This window comes from Schistocerca nitens, chromosome 1 (assembly GCF_023898315.1).
Source record: "Schistocerca nitens isolate TAMUIC-IGC-003100 chromosome 1, iqSchNite1.1, whole genome shotgun sequence".
Lineage (NCBI taxonomy): Eukaryota > Metazoa > Arthropoda > Insecta > Orthoptera > Acrididae > Schistocerca > Schistocerca nitens.
The window spans coordinates 943,094,733-943,113,330 of NC_064614.1; the positions used below are offsets into that span (position 1 = coordinate 943,094,733).

At 40.4% G+C, this 18,598-nt stretch overlaps 1 protein-coding gene across 1 annotated transcript in view; it reads left to right on the plus strand.

The window, feature by feature from the left end:
- Window positions 1-12,814, plus strand: part of LOC126194058 (eukaryotic translation initiation factor 1A, X-chromosomal) — a 51,459-nt gene extending 38,645 nt beyond the window's left edge. Inside the window, exons 5-6 of the mRNA XM_049932736.1 lie at window positions 5,716-5,819; window positions 11,437-12,814. Coding sequence (XP_049788693.1) covers window positions 5,716-5,819; window positions 11,437-11,442 — 110 coding nt within the window. The 3' untranslated portion in view covers window positions 11,443-12,814. The remainder of the gene's footprint in view (window positions 1-5,715; window positions 5,820-11,436) is intronic.
- Window positions 12,815-18,598: the final 5,784 nt, after the last annotated feature.

The following is an 18,598-nucleotide window of genomic DNA, read 5'->3' on the forward strand; positions in this document are numbered from 1 at the left end:
GCCACCATCCTACTTTGGCCAACTGTATCCGCTATAAGCAGTTCCGTGCGCGATGCCGTTGTCATCCACGATAGCAAGAAGGCAAGCTGGAAATTCTTTACTAGCTCATTTAACAACTTCACTCCCTCCTCGAAAGTTTGGAGTGGAATTCAACGGTTATCTGACACGCCTAGTTTCTCCCCGGTCTCTGGGCTCACTGTCGTGCGTGATACATTAGTGGACCCTGTCGCAATTTCTAACTCCTTGGGTAAACACTTTGCTGAGATTTCGAGCTCTTCAAATTATCCGCCAGCATGTCTCCTGAAGAAACGTGCAGCGGAAGTACAACCTCTTGCTTTCTTCTCTCAAAATCGCGAAAGCTATAATACTGTTTTCTCCATGCGGGAACTCCAACATGCACTCTCTTCTTCTCGCTCCTCCGCCCCAGGACCAGATGGTATCCATGTCCAAATGTTGCTGCATTTATCAACCCATAGTCTGCGTTACCTCCTTCGCCTTTATAATCGAATTTGGACCGACACTACTTTTCCCAGACGATGGCGGGAAGCTATCGTCATTCCTGTTCCGAAACCTGGAAAGGACAAATATCTCCCCTCTAGCTATCGCCCCATTTCTCTCAAGAGTAGTGTATGTAAGGTTTTGTAGCGTATGGTGAATTGCCGTTTAGCTTGGTGGCTGGAGTCCCGCAGTCTTTTAACACCTGCCCAATGCGGATTCTGAAATCATCATTCTGCAGTTGATCATCTCGTTGCTCTCTCCACTTATATCATGAACAATTTTCTCCGGAAACGCCAAACAGTAGCAATATTTTTTGATCTGGAGAGAGCATACGATACCTGTTGGAGGACAGGCATCCTCCGCACACTGATCTCTTGGGGCTTTCGAGGTCGGCTGCCCCTTTTTCTTCGCGAATTTATGGCAGAGCGCACATTTAGAGTGCGGGTGAACACTACTCTCTCCTGTACTTTCTCCCAAGAAAACGGGGTACCCCAGGGCTCCGTGCTGAGTGTTGTACTGTTTGCCATTGCCATAAATCCAATTATGGATTGTCTCCTTCCTGATGTCTTGGGCTCCCTCTTTGTGGACGATTTTGCGATCTACTACAGCTCTCAACGGACCAGCCGTCTTGAACGACGTCTTCAAGGATGTCTAGATCGCCTCCACTCTTGGAGCATCGAAACCGGCTTCCGTTTTTCTCCCAGTGAGACCGTTTGTGTTAATTTTTGGCGACGTAAGGAGTTTCTTCCACCCTCCTTACATTTAGGACCTGTCAACCTTCCATTTTCGGATGTCGCTAAATTCTTGGGTCTTATGTTTGACAGAAAACTGTGCTGGTCCTCCCACGTTTCGTATCTTTCGCCTCGCTGTCTGCGATCACTCAACACCCTCTGTGTCCTGAATGGTACCTCCTGGGGAGCGGACCGAGTGGTCCTTCTCCGCCTCTATGGCGCCTTAGTGCTCTCGAAATTGGATTATGGAAGCATAGTTTACTCCTCTGCTCGGCCATCTATTCTTCGTCGTCTCGACTGTATCCACCACCGTGGATTACGTTTAGTGTCTGGAGCTTTTTACACCAGCCCTGTGGAAAGCCTTTATGCTGAGACTGCTGAACCTCCGTTGTCCAATCGGTGAGCAGTCCTTCTGAGTTGTTATGCTAGCCATCTGTCTTCCATGCCTGCTAATCCAGCCCATGACATTTTTTTCGATGCCTCCTTTGATGTAGGGTATGCAGGCCGCCCCTCCTTCCTACTACCACCGGGAGTCCGCTTCCGTCAACTGCTCCATTCTCTTTCCTTTCGCTTTCCTAAAACCTTCTTGACAACTTGGGTTACAGCTCCGCCTTGGCTCCGTCCCCGGATCTGCCTTCTCCGTGACCTTTGTCAATTTCCCAAGGATGGTACCCCTTCACTTGTTTATCGTCGGGCATTTGCTGCTCTATGTGCACAAATGAAGGAGGCAACATTTATTTACACTGATGGTTCGAAAACATTGTTAGGTGTAGGGAGTGCCTATATTGTTGGTGACACCCCAAATCACTTTCGGCTTCCCGACCAGTGTTCAGTTTATACTGCGGAGCTTTATGCTGTTCTCCAGGCTCTCCACTACATCCGCCGCCATCAGCGGATACAGTATGTTATAGTCTGTCTGTAAACTCAAGAGCGAGCAGCGCTTTTGGTGGGGGAAGTGGCCTTTCCCGGAAGAACCCTGCCGCTGGCCTACAGGGCAACCCAAAATCAGTTGCCCGTTACCTGTCCAGGGGTGTAGTGATACACGTCGTTTCTGTTCGTGGGACCTTAGTTCCCAATCTGTCAGTTAACTTTGTGTACTCACTGATATACTTCAGTATCCAGAAGTGATGGATAATCGCCCTGAATTGCAAGAAAATGTGCAGAATACGAAGAAGAGGAGATATTTGCGGAGAACAAGCGTTCGATCGTCTCTAACGTTATTTTACAGCGTGTGTTAAGGAGGCTACACAAAAAGAACTGTTGGCTATTATTACCAGTCCCAGTCGTTTATGCAAACGTCAGCCTCGCCACAATAGGACGCACAAGGAAAGAATGCGAAAACAAGGCTCATGGTTTACTGGAATCGCCGCGAAGGAAAACTAATAATTTAGGGAGGAAACACATCGTTATAGACAGTTTCACAAAATCGGTCATTCGACAGACGATGGAGGACTTTTACATAAACCAAAAAATTGTGCACACATTGCGGAAATTACTTACTGGCGTGAAACAAAAAATACATTTTCCTTGCAGAAAGATGTTTTACACAAGACATTGCGTGAAATGGGATTTACCTGGAAATACTTTTCAGACATGGTTACGAAGACAGTGACAAAAAAGCAGTGCTAATCGAACTAACACAACACACGAAATTATAAATTTCTGGTTACTTTTTAAACAGTCTTCGTGTTGCAAGAATTGTTAAGTTTTAATGCAGCCCTTCAAAGAAAACTTCTACCTTTTAGTAGAAACACAAAGTAAGAACAAACCTTAAATTCTACAGACTGATTGCACTATATCTGGTTCGTCTTACGAATAGAGGAACATACGTTCATATGAATAGGCATTTGGTTCTATATTTGTAGTAGAATCCTGACTTCCGTTCTTATGTTAATATTATTTACTCTAAAAAGTTTTGTTTCGAAGAAGCTATCGTCTTTTGTATTCCTTATACTCTTAACGCATTTGTCTAGAAATAAACGCAGCTGAGACGTATCTATGTGTCCACGGCGTCGCCACAGATTTAAAGTGTGCGCCGCGGCAGGGCCGGCACTACGTTGTGAAACAGCCTGTAGAAGCGCCTAGTGACGTAGCAGGGTAGGCAGAGTGGGGACTCGCGCGCTCGCTCTTCAGTTCACCGACACACTATATCTGCTCAGATTCTCTCAGCTCTCTCCTCAGTCTCCAAGCTCTTTACCCTGTCCACCCTCTGGTCCACCAGATTCAGGACTGTCTGCGCCTGCTCCACCTGGGGGGCATCTCGGTGGCGTTCCTCTCGCTCCTGGGACACGTTGGTATCTGTGGAAATGAGGCGGCCGATATAGCGGCCAAGGCTGCAGTCTCTCGTCTTCGGCCAGCTATTCAATCGATTCCCTTCACCGATCTACGGAGCGTTTTATGTCGTCGAGTTGTTCTTTTATGGCACGCACATTGGTCGACACTTCCCCATAATAAATTGCAGGACGTGAAAGCTCTTCCTTGTGCTTGGACCTCTTCCTCCCGAACGCGTCGTCGGGAGGAGGTAATTTTAACTAGACTTCGTATAGGGCACTGTCTTTTTAGCCATAGACATCTTTTAACCGGCGATCCTCCCCCACTCTGTCCCCACTGCTCTCAGCTGTGGACGGTAAGACACCTTTTAATTGAGTGCCCCTATTTTACTCCGTTACGCGCCCATCTACAGCTGTCGCCTGATATATCGTCCATTTTAGCAGATGACACGTGCTCGGCCGATCGCGTTCTTGAGTTTATTAGTGCCAGTGAAATGACGTCAGTCATTTGAACCTTTTTTTGGGGACAACCAACCCCTTTCTGTAGTGATTTTTAAGCCTTCCTTCTGCTTTTAGTTTCTCCAATTTTTTGAGTTTCGTTCCCGTTTCTGCTGGTTTCCATTTTCGGTTTTTACTGTTTCCTAAGTCACAGACCGGGCGCTGATGACCATAGCAGTTTTGTGCCCTTAAAACAAACAAAAAAAAAAGAAAAAGGCTGAAAGTGCACAAGTATCGCAGCCTCGTAACAGCCCACCTTTCACGGATGCTGGAAGATATTCCTGTGCAGGCGAGGAGTAATCTGTGGTACCAACATAATAGCTGTCCAGCCATAGTACAAGAAGTACTTCAGCATGTCTTCACAAATTGTTTCCATATCATGGGATTGGACACAGAGGACCTATACCTTGGTGGGTCCATTCCCCAGATATGACCTTGCAGTGTGTTGTTGCTGCTGCTGCTGCTGGTGGTCATTTTGAGCACAACCTGTGATGGTCAGTTTTCTCGATACTGGTCAGAATCCACATGATTAGTCTATCTATTTATCCTGTACTTCAGTGTGTACTGCCACAGGTATTGTATAAGTGTCAGTTTGGGAACTTCTCAAAATATCTCTTAAATGACTCGCATTAGAATCCTGCAGCAAACACCACTGACATTCTAATTTACCTTACTTTTAATTTGTTAGTGACAATAGCCATTTTTCCATTTAAAAACGTGTGTTTGAACAAAAAATACTCTGAGTATTCTAACAATCTATTGATTGACTAACAGTACAAGCCCCTGACTACCAATAATTCATTCTGTGAAAACCACACATCAAAGGCGCTTTCCGTTTCTGCAATATTTGCGGTGCAAATTTTAGGTGATTCACCCCTTTTTTCATTCAGGAGTGGTATGTTACTGTGGAAGCTAAAGCATTCATACCAACATAACGACTGAGTTTTGCTTGAATGAAATTAAAAAACAATTTGAGAACAAACCACGCTCTCTCAAACACTCGCACTCCCTTCATGCACATATGACTGTTACCACTGTCATCTCTGACCAGACTGCAGCCGTCACGTGAATAACAATGTGGATGGGGAAGGGGAACAGATGTATTGTTGATATTACAACCCAGAGTTTCCATTGTTTGATTAGGTCCAGTTATAATAACATTGCTTCTGCATTTCTCACAAGATTTTGGCCATTAAAATTATTCACCAGAGTACAATTAGAAACTGTACTAAGTACCTTGTTTTGTAACTACATTTATCATAGATAGTTTTGTCCAGAGATTTCCCATTTCCGTAGGTTTCTAATAAAGTTTATCATGGGGTTGAGACATTGCCCCTGTCTTCGTACGGTGCTTGGGTTGCTTACATTTTCTTTGTAATATGTTGTTCAATGCTTGCTGGCCATACTGTGTACGTGAAGGTTCAAAGTACAACTTTTTGTAGTAACTTAAGACACAATTTAATGGTTTTGGAAATTTGAGTATTTCATTGATAGCAGCTGACATACATATCTTTAAATGAATGTAATTTGTTACTTGCTGCTTCGATTATATTAACAATGATTTATCAATTTTTAATGGTGATACTGTTTAGTAATCCTCTTACTCTCAAGTATTATTGCCAAGAAAGTTTCAAAATAAGAAGTTAGTTTTTTAATATTTCCCAACTCAGCCATGAATAATTCGTTAATTTGCATTTTTTTTTTTCGTTTCTTTGTAGTTCGTATCAATGACACTGTTACATTTGTTGAGGATGGATTTGATGAAGATATTGAATTTGGAGATGAAGTTAGTGATGAAGGTGAAGCAGACCCAGTTGATGCTGTGAGTATCCAAATTTTTAGGCTCTAATTTGTTTGAATGCTGTATTTTCATATGTGTATATTGGTGGCTGAATAGCTGCTTTTTGTAATTACCATTGTATTTACAACTGGTGTAGGGATCAAAGGTATAAGTAATTTCAACTGTGTGTGATATTGTAGCCATGAACGTGCACTGTAACAACTAAAAGTATTTTTAGGGTGCGTTTTTCCTAATTATTTTGAGTCTGTTGCATTTTGATAGAAATTATATATTTATGTAAGAGGTTCCATTAAGAAAACTATCTTGGTTTTGATCTTAATTTAAGATCGCACAGGTTATTTCTGGTTCTATCTAGCCCACTACATCACAAGAAGCAACTACAGGGTGGTTCAAAAAGTAATATGGACCCTCTACAGTGTGTCTTATGAATCACAGACGACATGATGCACAGACGTACCTGAGAAATGTTTATTCTGCATAAAATCCATTAACATGGTTTAGGATGCAGGTAAGAGTTATTAGCAATACTAACACAAATAATGCATATGGACAGAATGTACATAAATATCCGTACATTGTTCTGTACTGCTAGGGGGAAACAGATCCTGAGTCATCCTATACAGCAGCTGTTAGTATTCTTGTGGGAAAGGCAACTTCCTCCGTTATGAACACTGCTTGCTTTTCAGACTATACCCCCAGCATTTGTCATCCATTTCTCTTATGTGAGTTGACAAAATAACTTCACTGAGCTTGTGTTAATATAGTGGAGTTATTTTCAGTTTGTCGAGTACTTACTTGCAGTTGTTAAATCAGCTGTTAAGAGAAAAAGCTGAACAGCTGGATCTGCCAAATGTCTACCACACTGAAGAGCCTTTTCCAAGTGTAACATGCTATCAGTATGTATTAAACAATATCTGTTTCATTGTCTCCACTGTCACTGTCCAGAATACAAACACAGCATGAGAGCTAGCAAACCCATGATCTTGGCCTCACCTCTCCCAAACTATAAAGAGGCTTAAATTGTCTCCCTCTGCAACAGAAGTAGGTCCTGTAGGTGTTACAGAACTTCAGGTACTTAAATAAAAGTAAGGCAATGCATTACAGCAGAGTACTGTTCTGGACTGAACATGATTGGCCCCATTTCATCACACATATTCACACCCATCTTGGAAGACATGTTGCGGATATGTGGTAACCATTTAGTGCAGCCCATTCCAGAAGTGCCAGCAATTCGTGAATTGAAGAGATTTGTGTAGCTTACCACTAAAACAGTTACTAGTGAGATAAGTGCAGTAACTTTCTGGCCAGTCATTAATTCACTATCAAGTGTCTAACATCACAATTACATGGCCCTACGATATACTCTCAACGATACACAGCTCCAGTGTGCCACATTTACCAGTACAATCCCTTTCACAACAACACTACAAAGATAACTGCCAACATCACACTTATAAATTAATAGATCATTTAACAACCACAAAGAGTACTCGAGTAATAAACTGAAAATAACTCCACTATATAAACACAAACTCAGTGAAGTTACTTTGTCTACTTGCATAAGAGAACTGGACATGAAATGCAGGGAAGGTATAGTCCATTTGTAAACTGAATAACAAACGGCATTCATGGTGAGGAAGTTTCTTCTCCAGACGATCACTAAATGATGACTAAGAATGACTTCCCTCTCAAGCGATATAGAATAGTGTGCAGTAGATTCTGTCCGTATGCATTACTTGCATTAATATTATTAGTAACTCGTATGTGCACGCTGCCCAGTTATGTCTGCGCATTTTGTCAGAAGTGATTCACAAGGTGCAGTGGAAATGGTTCATGTTAGTTAGTGCATCAGCGTATAGTTGCTTCTTGTGAAATAGTTGGGTAGATGGAGTGGGGGATCACCTGCTTAACCTTAGGTTTGCAGGGTTATGAAAGAAGAAAGGGCATGAACACATCGTGCTTCTGTCCCACACATTCCTCCTCCACCCTTTTACATCCCCAGAACATAATTTATCCCTTAATATGGCTCTGTAGCACTTGCATGTGGTACACACATTTAATGGTAGTTTTTAACCCACATCATTTAAATATGGGCATTAATTTTATACTGTTAGAACAAAATCTTAAATAATCTGTGATTTTTCCATCCCCTGCAATGCAGAAGGTATTAGTCTTAGAGAAAAAGTGAGTAGGATCATTTTTGTAGGAAATTTAATGTAGTTAAATTTTCTACTGGGAAACATTTTTGCTAGGAGCTACAGTTTGAGTTACACAAGAAAAACATAAGAAAGTGGCATTTAATACACCACTCCCACCTCCCATATCGATGCCCACACCCCGCCATTCAGAATTTTTAGTATGTTGTTCACAACAGTCTGTTGTAGCACTGTGCAAATATGAAATGAGCAATATGGTTCCAGAGACCTCTTCAAGTCTCAAAGCATCTGTGATATATGTATGCAGACTGAAGCGATGAATGATAATTTGTACCAAGGCCAGGCTTCAAATCTGGGTCTCCTACTTGGTAGGCAGATGCACTAACCTGTACGCCATCCTGACACAGGTGCTTTGCTCAGGTGGACAGACTACACACACTAGCACACCCTCCTCCTCAATCCAAATTCTCATTCACATGTCAGCCCCCTTGGTATTCCCCCTAAACCCGAACAGTGTTGCAGAGGCTCAACAAATGGGAATTTGGATTGAGGAAGGAGGCAGTTGTGCAAAGCTACTGTACTGTACCAATGTGGCGTGATGATTAGTGCAGCTGTTAATTATGGAAGGCTGATACCTTTTTGTTAAGTTATGTGTATCTGTTTTGCGAGTGGGTAAATATACTTTCAGTGCTTGACCAGATGATTAATGCATCCCCCACTAATAAAATGAGAAAATAATCATCTACGTGTTTCCATTTTCATCGGCAATAGTTTAAAGTGTGTCTAGTTACAGCATAGGCATCTGCTGAGCGAAATCCCTTAACTTGGCGTCATCATTTCCAACAGTTTGTAACCAGCAGTAATCATAGCTTGAACAACTTTGCCGCTGACAGATTTTGTGGCAAAATTTGTGCTAGAACAAGTAGAATTCGTTAACCAGAAATGTTAGTGGTACATATATGTTGTTGTGTGCTGGCATTGATTGTTATGGAAAGGTAGTTTATACCAGATTTATCAAAATTATTTCAGAGTATCGTGATGTGCAAGTCAACACTGAAAAGTCTTAGCACTGCTGTGTGAAAGGATCAGGGAAGTATAAGAGTGTGTATACAACAGTTGTATAAATAAGATTTCTGTGAACAGAGGTACTTAAAAGGAATCATCTAATAAGGGGTGACATTACTTATTTCTTAAAGCGTCTTGACTATCGGGCAGATGATATCAGAAAAAATTATTTTGTACTTATCACAGTGCTCTTAACATATCCATGCATTTCAAATTATATTGCAGATTTCTTTAACAGGTGGAGAAGCTAAATAATTGAAAACAGTAGTTACTTACCGTATTTACTCGAATCTAAGCCGCACCTGAAAAATGAGACTTGAAATCAAGGAAAAAAAAATTTCCCGAATCTAAGCCGCGCCTGAAATTCGTGACTCGTAATTCAAGGCGAGAGAAAAGTTTTAGGCCGCACATCCAAATCGAAACAAAGTTGGTCCATTGTAATACAATTTAGGTCGAATGAATGACGATACAGCTACGGTAGTTTGGTTCGAGTTTTAAGCTTAGCAGTTAAGCTTTACCATGTAGCCACTGCTATGCCTCAGGTGCTCCGTCCGTATTTATACAGGTACCATTCCTTTATCACGTGCTTCGTCTGGTTTGAATTGATTGCTTATTTTTCTTTGATCTGGTAAGTGCCATTCTCTTTGTTATAGGTGTTTACGTCGCTCTAAGCTGAAAATGCATTACTGTACTGTGTCATGCATTGTTTGTCGCATTCTGATAAAGAGTGTTTACGACCTGCCGCCGCTCGCGGCATGGCTTGCTTTTGTGCGCACAACCGCCGCTGTTTTTTAAAAAATGAATCGTCTCATTAGCGAAACAATGGCAAGAGACTGCTTGCTATTTGCTGTTACTTACACTGCTGCTTTCTTTGATAATGATCAACAAGAACCAAATAATAGACTGCGTATGATAGAAGATTTTCTGAACGATAGTTTAGCGAAAAATTTTCTCCGGTTGAAAATCTTTGCAGACGCCTCTGTAGTACATAACATTCTGTACAGAAATTAGTCATCTTAGATTTAAAAATCTTGTTAATTGCCGTACTTCATTTCTGACTGTGTCACTATTAGGCTTAAGAACAATACGAATATAAACATGCTGTTGTCTCACTCTAGTTTCGTAGTTTATTTAGGCAGACAGGATTTAAATGAGATAGCAGCAAACACGAAAGAATACATGGCAAAATGTTTATATTGGTATTATTCTTATGGTGAAGAGAATACTGCATGTGATTCACAATTCATAAAGTTCTTATTAGCAACGATCTCTTGTCCCAGGTAGGAAAAAATTCAGAACGTAGAGTTGGCCATATTGACAAACATCCCAAACAATCTTGCCAGTCGGATTTTCGTAGTACGCTGAAATGGTGCTACATTCGAAGATGAACAATATGGAATTTGTATTTACTTCGTTGGATAATATATAAAAATGCAGTGGTTGAAACTTGGATCGGTGAGAAAAAGCTCGTCTTCCACCTTTTTTTATGTTTACTGACGCAAATGTTTCATCGCCAGTATTTATCTTTGTGCCTGCAAAGCATACCTGTGTAGCGCTACATAATTCGACGGCAGAAGTTAGTTGTGGCGGCACCTACCGACATTTTTCAGAACTGCCGCTTACTTTGCACTCGATTCTAAGCCGCAGGCGGGTTTCTGGATTACAAAAACCGGAAAAAAAGTGCGGCTTAGATTCGAGTAAATACGGTAGATAATTTTGTTTGAAATTTCTGTTTGACAAGGGAGTGAAGTATTTAACAAGAAAGTTTATGCTTCACAGGAAAATTAAATTATTTATCATTCTTAATGGGCACATCCCTTGTAACATAATCTCTTCTCCTCCCACACACACACTCCCTCTTCCTCCCATCAAATCCTTCCTGAAAGGTAAAATCTGTGATATGGTTGTTGGTAAGTGAAAGACTTAAAGTATTTGCATCAGGAAGTCTCAATCGATAGTATAGTCCGGAAAAATTTGTAGCATAGAGGGCATGGTGAATATTGTCATGTATTTCATTTGTGGCTGTAACATTTGCATAATAGAAATTGTGGAGGGTCCTAGAGAGATGAAAATAAGTTTCAAAAGTAATGTTATAGCATCCAAAAAATACACAAACTTAATTCAAGAAAATGTGAATGTGAGCTGCTGCAGAAAATAATCAGGAGATGATCCAGACCATCTGGCAATGATGATTTGTCTGATGTCTTAGTCTTGCTATCAGCTTTGAAATGTAACTATTTTATTATAGTAAAACAAATTGTGTGTGTGTGTGTGTGTGTGTGTGTGTGAGAGAGAGAGAGAGAGAGAGAGAGAGAGAGAGAGAGAGAATTGTTGTAAAGGCCCTAGATTACTCAGGCTTGTTGCATTCTGTTACTGCGAGAGCTGTAAATATATTGTCATGTTTTTTGTTGTTGCAGATATGATGATTGAGGAACACCTGGTTCATATTTTATGTGAGAGACCATTTTCAGACAGTGTTGCCAGCCAGTGTCTCTGGTATCTAAAACATTTACTAAAAAAAGGAAATGACAAAATAAGTCCTTTCAATCTCAATTTTGGGAATTTTTTTTTTTTTTCCCGTATTGCAGATATGTAATTAGCTGCTGTAATACTTAAAGATTTTACTATGAGGTTTGGATAGATCACTGAGATTTTGAATTTGCTGGATTCTGAAGTTTTGCTTGAAACATTTAAATTTGCAATAAAATTCTGTTTTACTGATGATTTTTTTGCTATTTACTTCAAAACTTATTTATTGTGTTTTGAGATGTATAGTCCTCTAATAGAAAACTGTATGTCATTAGTTATAAAATTTTAAATGTACTTGTATTAAAGGATATAATAAAGGTAATTTGATGTTGATGTGTTAGTTCGATACTGTAGTCATTGTGGTAAGTATTTTTCCTGGTGTTACTCTTGTAGGCCTATTGATGTATAATAGCAAACAATGTAAAGTTACATCATTTGTGCTGGAGAATTCTTCTTTTTTGATGTAATTAATGTTTATTAATAATTATTGACATAATTGTTTAGTCCATAGTTGTGGAGAAACGTTGTTGAAACAGAGTGGCTGGTGTGTAAATTTAGAAGATTTTGTGAAATATGTTACTTGAAAGATCACACAGTTGACCATTTTTGTGATGCAATTATCATTTTTAAGAAGACTGTTCAACGGTAGTGGTAACTTGGATGTGAGATGGGTTGGGGAGTTGTAGTACGAACAGCTGTGAAATGGACACACAACATTGTAGTGTTAAAAAAGAGAAGGTACATATTGTCCAACTGAAATTGTTCCGTATTTGTGATGGTAATCTTGATGCATTCAATGCAGACCCCCACTCCATCTTCTGTGTAGATGAATGTAAGTAACTTTCCAAACTGTTACAGTCAATGTGTCACTATCTGTGTCAGTTGGCAGAAAGCCCTGAAGTGAGTGAATTTTTGGTGTATAAATTAGTAGTTCCATTTGCTGATTGTAAATTTGTCTATTTACTCTACTCCTGATACTTTGTCATTTTTGGTTGTATAACACCTGGTATGCTGTACAGGACTGCAGATACATTTTCAGTGATAGTTCTTTCATCAGATGCGCGGGGTATGGGGATTTAATGCAAGGCATTTCTTTTCACAGATTTCTGTAATGAGTAAAGTGTGCATACAAAATAGTTCCTTCATATTTGGTTATAAATGCAGACTTTCATTGATGACATGTAAAAATGCATTGTTATTGTAATTATATGTATTATATAATTAACCTTTTGTTTATAAATTCTTTAATAAATTTTTATTAATTAATACAGTTCATCCATTAATAGATTTTCCTTGAAAATGAGAAACTCGGTCATAAAGAAGTTGTACTAGAATCGGAATCTGAGATTTCATTGTTAAACTTTGAAATAACAAGGACAACCCCCCTCCCCCCAACACACACACACACACACACACACACACACACACACACACACACACACACACACACACACACCAAAAAAAGTTTACTGTCATTGTTTGAAACAACAAAAATGTTTCAAATAAGAGGCCAGTACCAGTAGAAAACTCTGGAAGTTGTATGTTACCATAAATAAACTCTATGCTGTAATATAGATACGTTGTATTCTGATAGTTGAATTTACAGTACAAGCATTTTTGTTTATTAAAGTTGTAGCCTTAAAGATCTAGCATAGGGTGGTGAATACATGTATCATGAACAGATTTAATCTGAAAGTAACAAATTGTAATCCTTGCATGTATTTACATTTAGTACCATTTGTATTCCATAAGCTTAACTTCAAGCACTGCAACAGCACTAAACGAAAGAGAATTGTTTCACATACTGGAACATTTACAAGGCAGTAAATATATTAATTGTGCTGGACATCAGTGAACGGTAATGGTAGAAACATTTTCAATCTACTTAGGAATTGTGTCCAGTGTGATAAATATACCTGCGTTGCTAGATGTCGTAGACATTCTTATTTATCTATCAGAGAATACATAACAAAAACTTTGTTCATTGCCTTGAAAGAAAATAAACATTCTTAGGAGTGCACAAAGATTTCTGAGAACATAAAGCTGGCAGAAAAGGTGATACAAACTAAAGTTGTTGCTTCGCTGCTCGGAAATCGTGAACAAAATAATGTCACTGTGATAAGTGCAGTGTGGTGCTGGATGATGTCAGAACACAAGATGCTGCAGTGTCCTGAGTAGCAGTTATTTGTTAAGTGGTATGTAGTAGCATTCTGCAGAGATCAGACAAATAATGGGTCTCTATATATTGCTATCCGATTTGATATAGGGAAATATGTTTCTGAAAGTTGATATATTCAGTGTAAGGAAAGGTTCAAAAATTCAAGTGAAACAGAGTGAGTTGTGTGGAGAGTTTAATACATAGGACAGTTAACGATTAGATCCTGGTAAATTCCACGAATGCATGAGAATGTCTACATTTTACTACATTTTGACAATGATAGAAGCATTATTGAGAATACCCTGCACCAGTTTCCATTCAACTACATTGCCAGATGGAAAACTTTGTTCCCATGATGTAAGTAAGGCCAGCATTACACTGTCATATTTCTTTGTCAAAGTTGATGTCAAATATTTGTCAAGTCTTGCTTTTCATCAAAGACAAATGATAAAATCTAGAGCCTCACCGTGGATTTGATCATAAGTTGTTTTGTCTTCTGTTCATTGCAATGTGAAATGTAACCACTTGGATCACTGAAGTTACTACAGTTTGTTTGTAAATATGGTTTCAAAGTTTAGTTAGTGTGGTCCTTTGACACTCTTTAATGACATTGGTTCGACTAGGGGAGGGGGGGGGGGGAGCTGAGGGCATACTGCATACTACTATATTAATCGTTTGCTGATGGGCAGGTGACCTCATTACCACAGTCTCAGCTACAGCCATTCACCTCTTCATCTGAAACATCCAGGCAACTTTTCAGCAAGCTGAAATACAGATGGTGGTCCAGCTGTCCATTCCACTGTGTCTATTTTCGAACTCTTGATGTCACGAGTTAAAAAGTGCTTCACCCATTTCATACGTCCTGTTAATTTGTAGTTGTTGGAACACTAATTCTATCAAATTAAGAAATAAAAATGGTTTTTATTGACCATATAGTGTACTAAACACTTACACTACTGGCCATTAAAATTGCTACACCACGAAGATGACATGCTACACACGCGAAAATTAACCGACAGGAAGAAGATGCGGTGATATGCAAATGATTAGCTTTTCAGAGCATTCACACAAGATTGGTGCCAGTGGCGACTCCTACAACGTGCTGACATGAGGAAAGTTTCCAACCAATTTCTCATACACACAGCAGTTGACCGGCGTTGACTGGTGAAACGTTTTTGTGATGCCCCGTGTAAGGAGGAGAAATGCGTAGCATCACGTTTCCGACATTGATAAAGGTTAGATTGTAGCCTATCGCGATTGTATCGCAACATTGCTGCTCGCGTTGGTAGAGATCCAATGACTGTTAGCAGAATATGGAATCAGTGGGTTCCGGAGGGTAATACGGAACGCTGTGCTGGATTCACACGGCCTCGTACCACTAGCAGTTGAGATGATGGGTATCTTATATGCATGGCTGTAACGGATCGTGCAGCCACGTCTCGATCCCTGAGTTAACAGATGGGGATGTTTGCAAGACAACAACCATCTGCACGAACAGTTCGACGACGTTTGCAGCAGCATGGACTATTAGCTCAGAGACCATGACTGCGGTTCCCCTTGACGCTGCATCAGACAGGAGCGCCTGCGATGGTGTACTCAACGACAAAGCTGGGTGCACGAATGGCAAAACGTCATTTCTTCGGATGAATCCAGGTTCTGTTTACAGCATCATGATGGTCGCATCCATGTTTGGCGACATAACGTGAACGCACATTGGACTCGTGTTTGTCATCGTCATATTGGCGTATCACCCGGCGTGATGGTATGGGGTGCTATTGGTTACACGTCTCGGTCACCTCTTGTTCACATTAACGTCACTTTGAACAGTGGACATTACATTTCAGATGTGTTAAGACCCATGGCTCTACCCTTCATTCAATCCCTGCGATACGCTACATTTCAGCAGGATAATGCACGACCGCATGTTGCAGGTCCTGTACGGTCCTTTTTGAATACAGAAAATGTTTGACTGCTGCCCTGGCCAGCACATTCTCCGGATCTCTCACCAACTGAAAAGTCTGGTCAATGGTGGCCGAGCCACTGCCTCGTCACAATACGCCAGTCACTACTCTTGATGAACTGTGGTATCGTGTTGAAGCGGCATGGGCAACTGTACCTGTACAAGTCATCCAAGCTCTGTTTGACTCAATGCTCAGGCGTATCATGGCCGTTATTATGGCCAGAGGTGGTTGTTCTGGGTACTGATTTCTCAGGATCTATGCACCCAAATTGCGTGACAATGTAATCACTTGTCAGTTCTAGTACAATATATTTGTCCAATGAATACCCGTTTATCATCTGCACTTCTTGGTGTAGCAATTTTAATGGCCAGTAGTGTATTTACCTTGATATTCCTTCTTTACTTGTTTATAAATTACTTCATACGTTTCTGGAATTGTGGTATTTGAGTGCTGTATTGTAAACTAGAATAGCTCTCTCCTGTATCAAGAAATCAGTGTTATGGTTTTGGCTGTCTTCTGCATATATAACATTTCTCGAGTGAGTATTCTGTTTTGTAATATGAGAAACCACTTTACTGAAATTCACTCTCGTCCATTTGTAACTAATTTACATAAGACTTGACAACCTCCACTTGCAGCTCCCAGCTCTTGGAACAAATTTTGCTGAATGCTTTTGTTATCTTGACATAAAACCTACAGCTTCACCCAAGTATGTTTCCTTTTTTCCCGTCACTTATTTTCCAAATGCACACACAATGCAACTGTAGTACAAGCAACTACAGCACATAACAAGAAGTTGTTGTCCGCCATGTTGACCTTTGATGAAAAATATAATGGCAGTGCGCTACCCTTTTTCAATGCCATGTCAAAGATCGTTGTCAAAGAAATTTGATGAATATCTGATCGTGTTCCTTTGTCAAACAAATATTATAGTGTAATACCGGCCTAAAACTGAATTTAACATTTTTGTTTGTTCGAAATAAAACAAAAATAGTATTACTCGATTTCAAAGATTGCATTTAATCTCTCTAGTGACAAGAAACTGGCGAGACATGTTCATGAATTACTTTCGTCAGAATTACACAGAAAAAAATATACTGTCAATATTATGCTTGATTCATCTTGTCCTCTGTATATTCTTTGCAATTGACCTATTTTTATTCTGAGAATGACTATATTGTCAAATTTCATCCTTTGTCGTACCACTGTGATGATTTTTTTCAAAGGGCATGGCTCACTGCGTGCTCGGGAAAAGCAATCTGAGTTGTGTTGTATGCACACGCACTGCTGGATGCTGTTACTGCCAACTGCATCCCGAAACACTTGCTGTCAAGACACTTCACTTCCATGTCATCAAATATGGTTGTGTTCCACACTGCGGGGCAAACTGCATTAATTGCTGCCCGCTTCGTTCCACTCATACATTGCCTGAGGCCCGATTTGCATAAGAATCAAGAGGATGGAGGGATGTGCCACCAGTGTGACCTAGCAGTACATGTTAGCCAGTGTGTTAGTCCACACTTCTGTCAAGTGGTCAAATGATACTATGGTGTCACCACATTGTTTCTAACAGGCTGCAGCATCACTGCAAAACACTTGAAGTCCTGCTAATGTCTTGCTACCTCTTGTTTTGGTGTCAGCAATATATTGTCTGTTTTCCATGTCATAAGGGTCATTCCTCACTCCCCTGTCACCTAAGGTGTTTGGAGGTGCGAGACATTTGTCAAAGCATGTAAGAACAGAAGAAAAATGCAATAGACAGTGATTCATATCTATATAGTGCTTTTTGTGCCCAGAGCACAGAATTTGAAGAAAAGTGTTAGACAATAATTTTGTATGTGGGAGGGGGAGCACAAGATTTTGGGATAGAGAAAGTGTAAGGGACAGACAAATGGAAACCAAACACCGCCACAATGGGGCGATTGAATAGTCCCAGTCAAAAGTAATCATCACATGCATTAAGACACTTACCCTACTGGGAAACAAGACGATGAGTTCCCATTTTGTAGGATGCAGACAGCTGCTGATGCATCTAGACCTCATTGGACTGAAACTGGTGTCCACACATCTTGTCTTCAGGCTGCCAAAGAAGTGAAAAAACACTGTGAAACATCCAGGCTGTATGGAGGATGTTGCAATGGTTTCCAACGAAATCGCTGAAGCATACCCTTTGTCCAATTGTCAGTATTGGGCAGGTGTTATCTTGCAACAGGATGATTCCATTAGACAGCATTTCTGGGCATTTTGACTTGATGCCGCACCACAATTTCTGCAAGTATCTTCATAGCACTGTATAGTGATTGTGGTTCCATGCTTGAACTCAATGGGCAGAGGACCCCAACTGTCAAAGGAGTTGGTCATCATGATCTTGGCAGCACTTTTGTGAACAGCTTGGGATATCTCTGGTGGGGAAGATTTGATGTGTTTCCACTGTTGACTTTGCTGTTTGCCCTCAGGCTGTCTGATAGAATCATCCTGCTGCACAGTAACACCCACCCCCACACTGCCAATCAGATGAAAGCTACACGTCAGTGATTTGGTTGGGAAACACTGCAACATCATCTGCATGGTCCTGATCTTTCACTGTGCGACTTTCACATTTTTGGTGACCTGAAAGAGACATTCATGGATGTCTGTCTCGGTTGGTTGAGGATGTGCAAGAGTGGTTGTGATTGTGGATCCATCAGCATCAACCACATTCTATGAAGCAGGAATTGACCATCTCATCTCCCGGTGGGATTTCCGTCTGAACACGTGTTGATTACTTTTGAATGGAACCATTCTACGGTCCTGTTGTGACCGGTGTTTGGTTTTCATTTGACTACCCTCATAACTCAACTCCAAAAAATACAAAAACACTGAAAATATGGCACCTGGAGTATTCTGTTGTGATTGGAACATTTTTATTCATTTATTTTTTTGAAGAATACA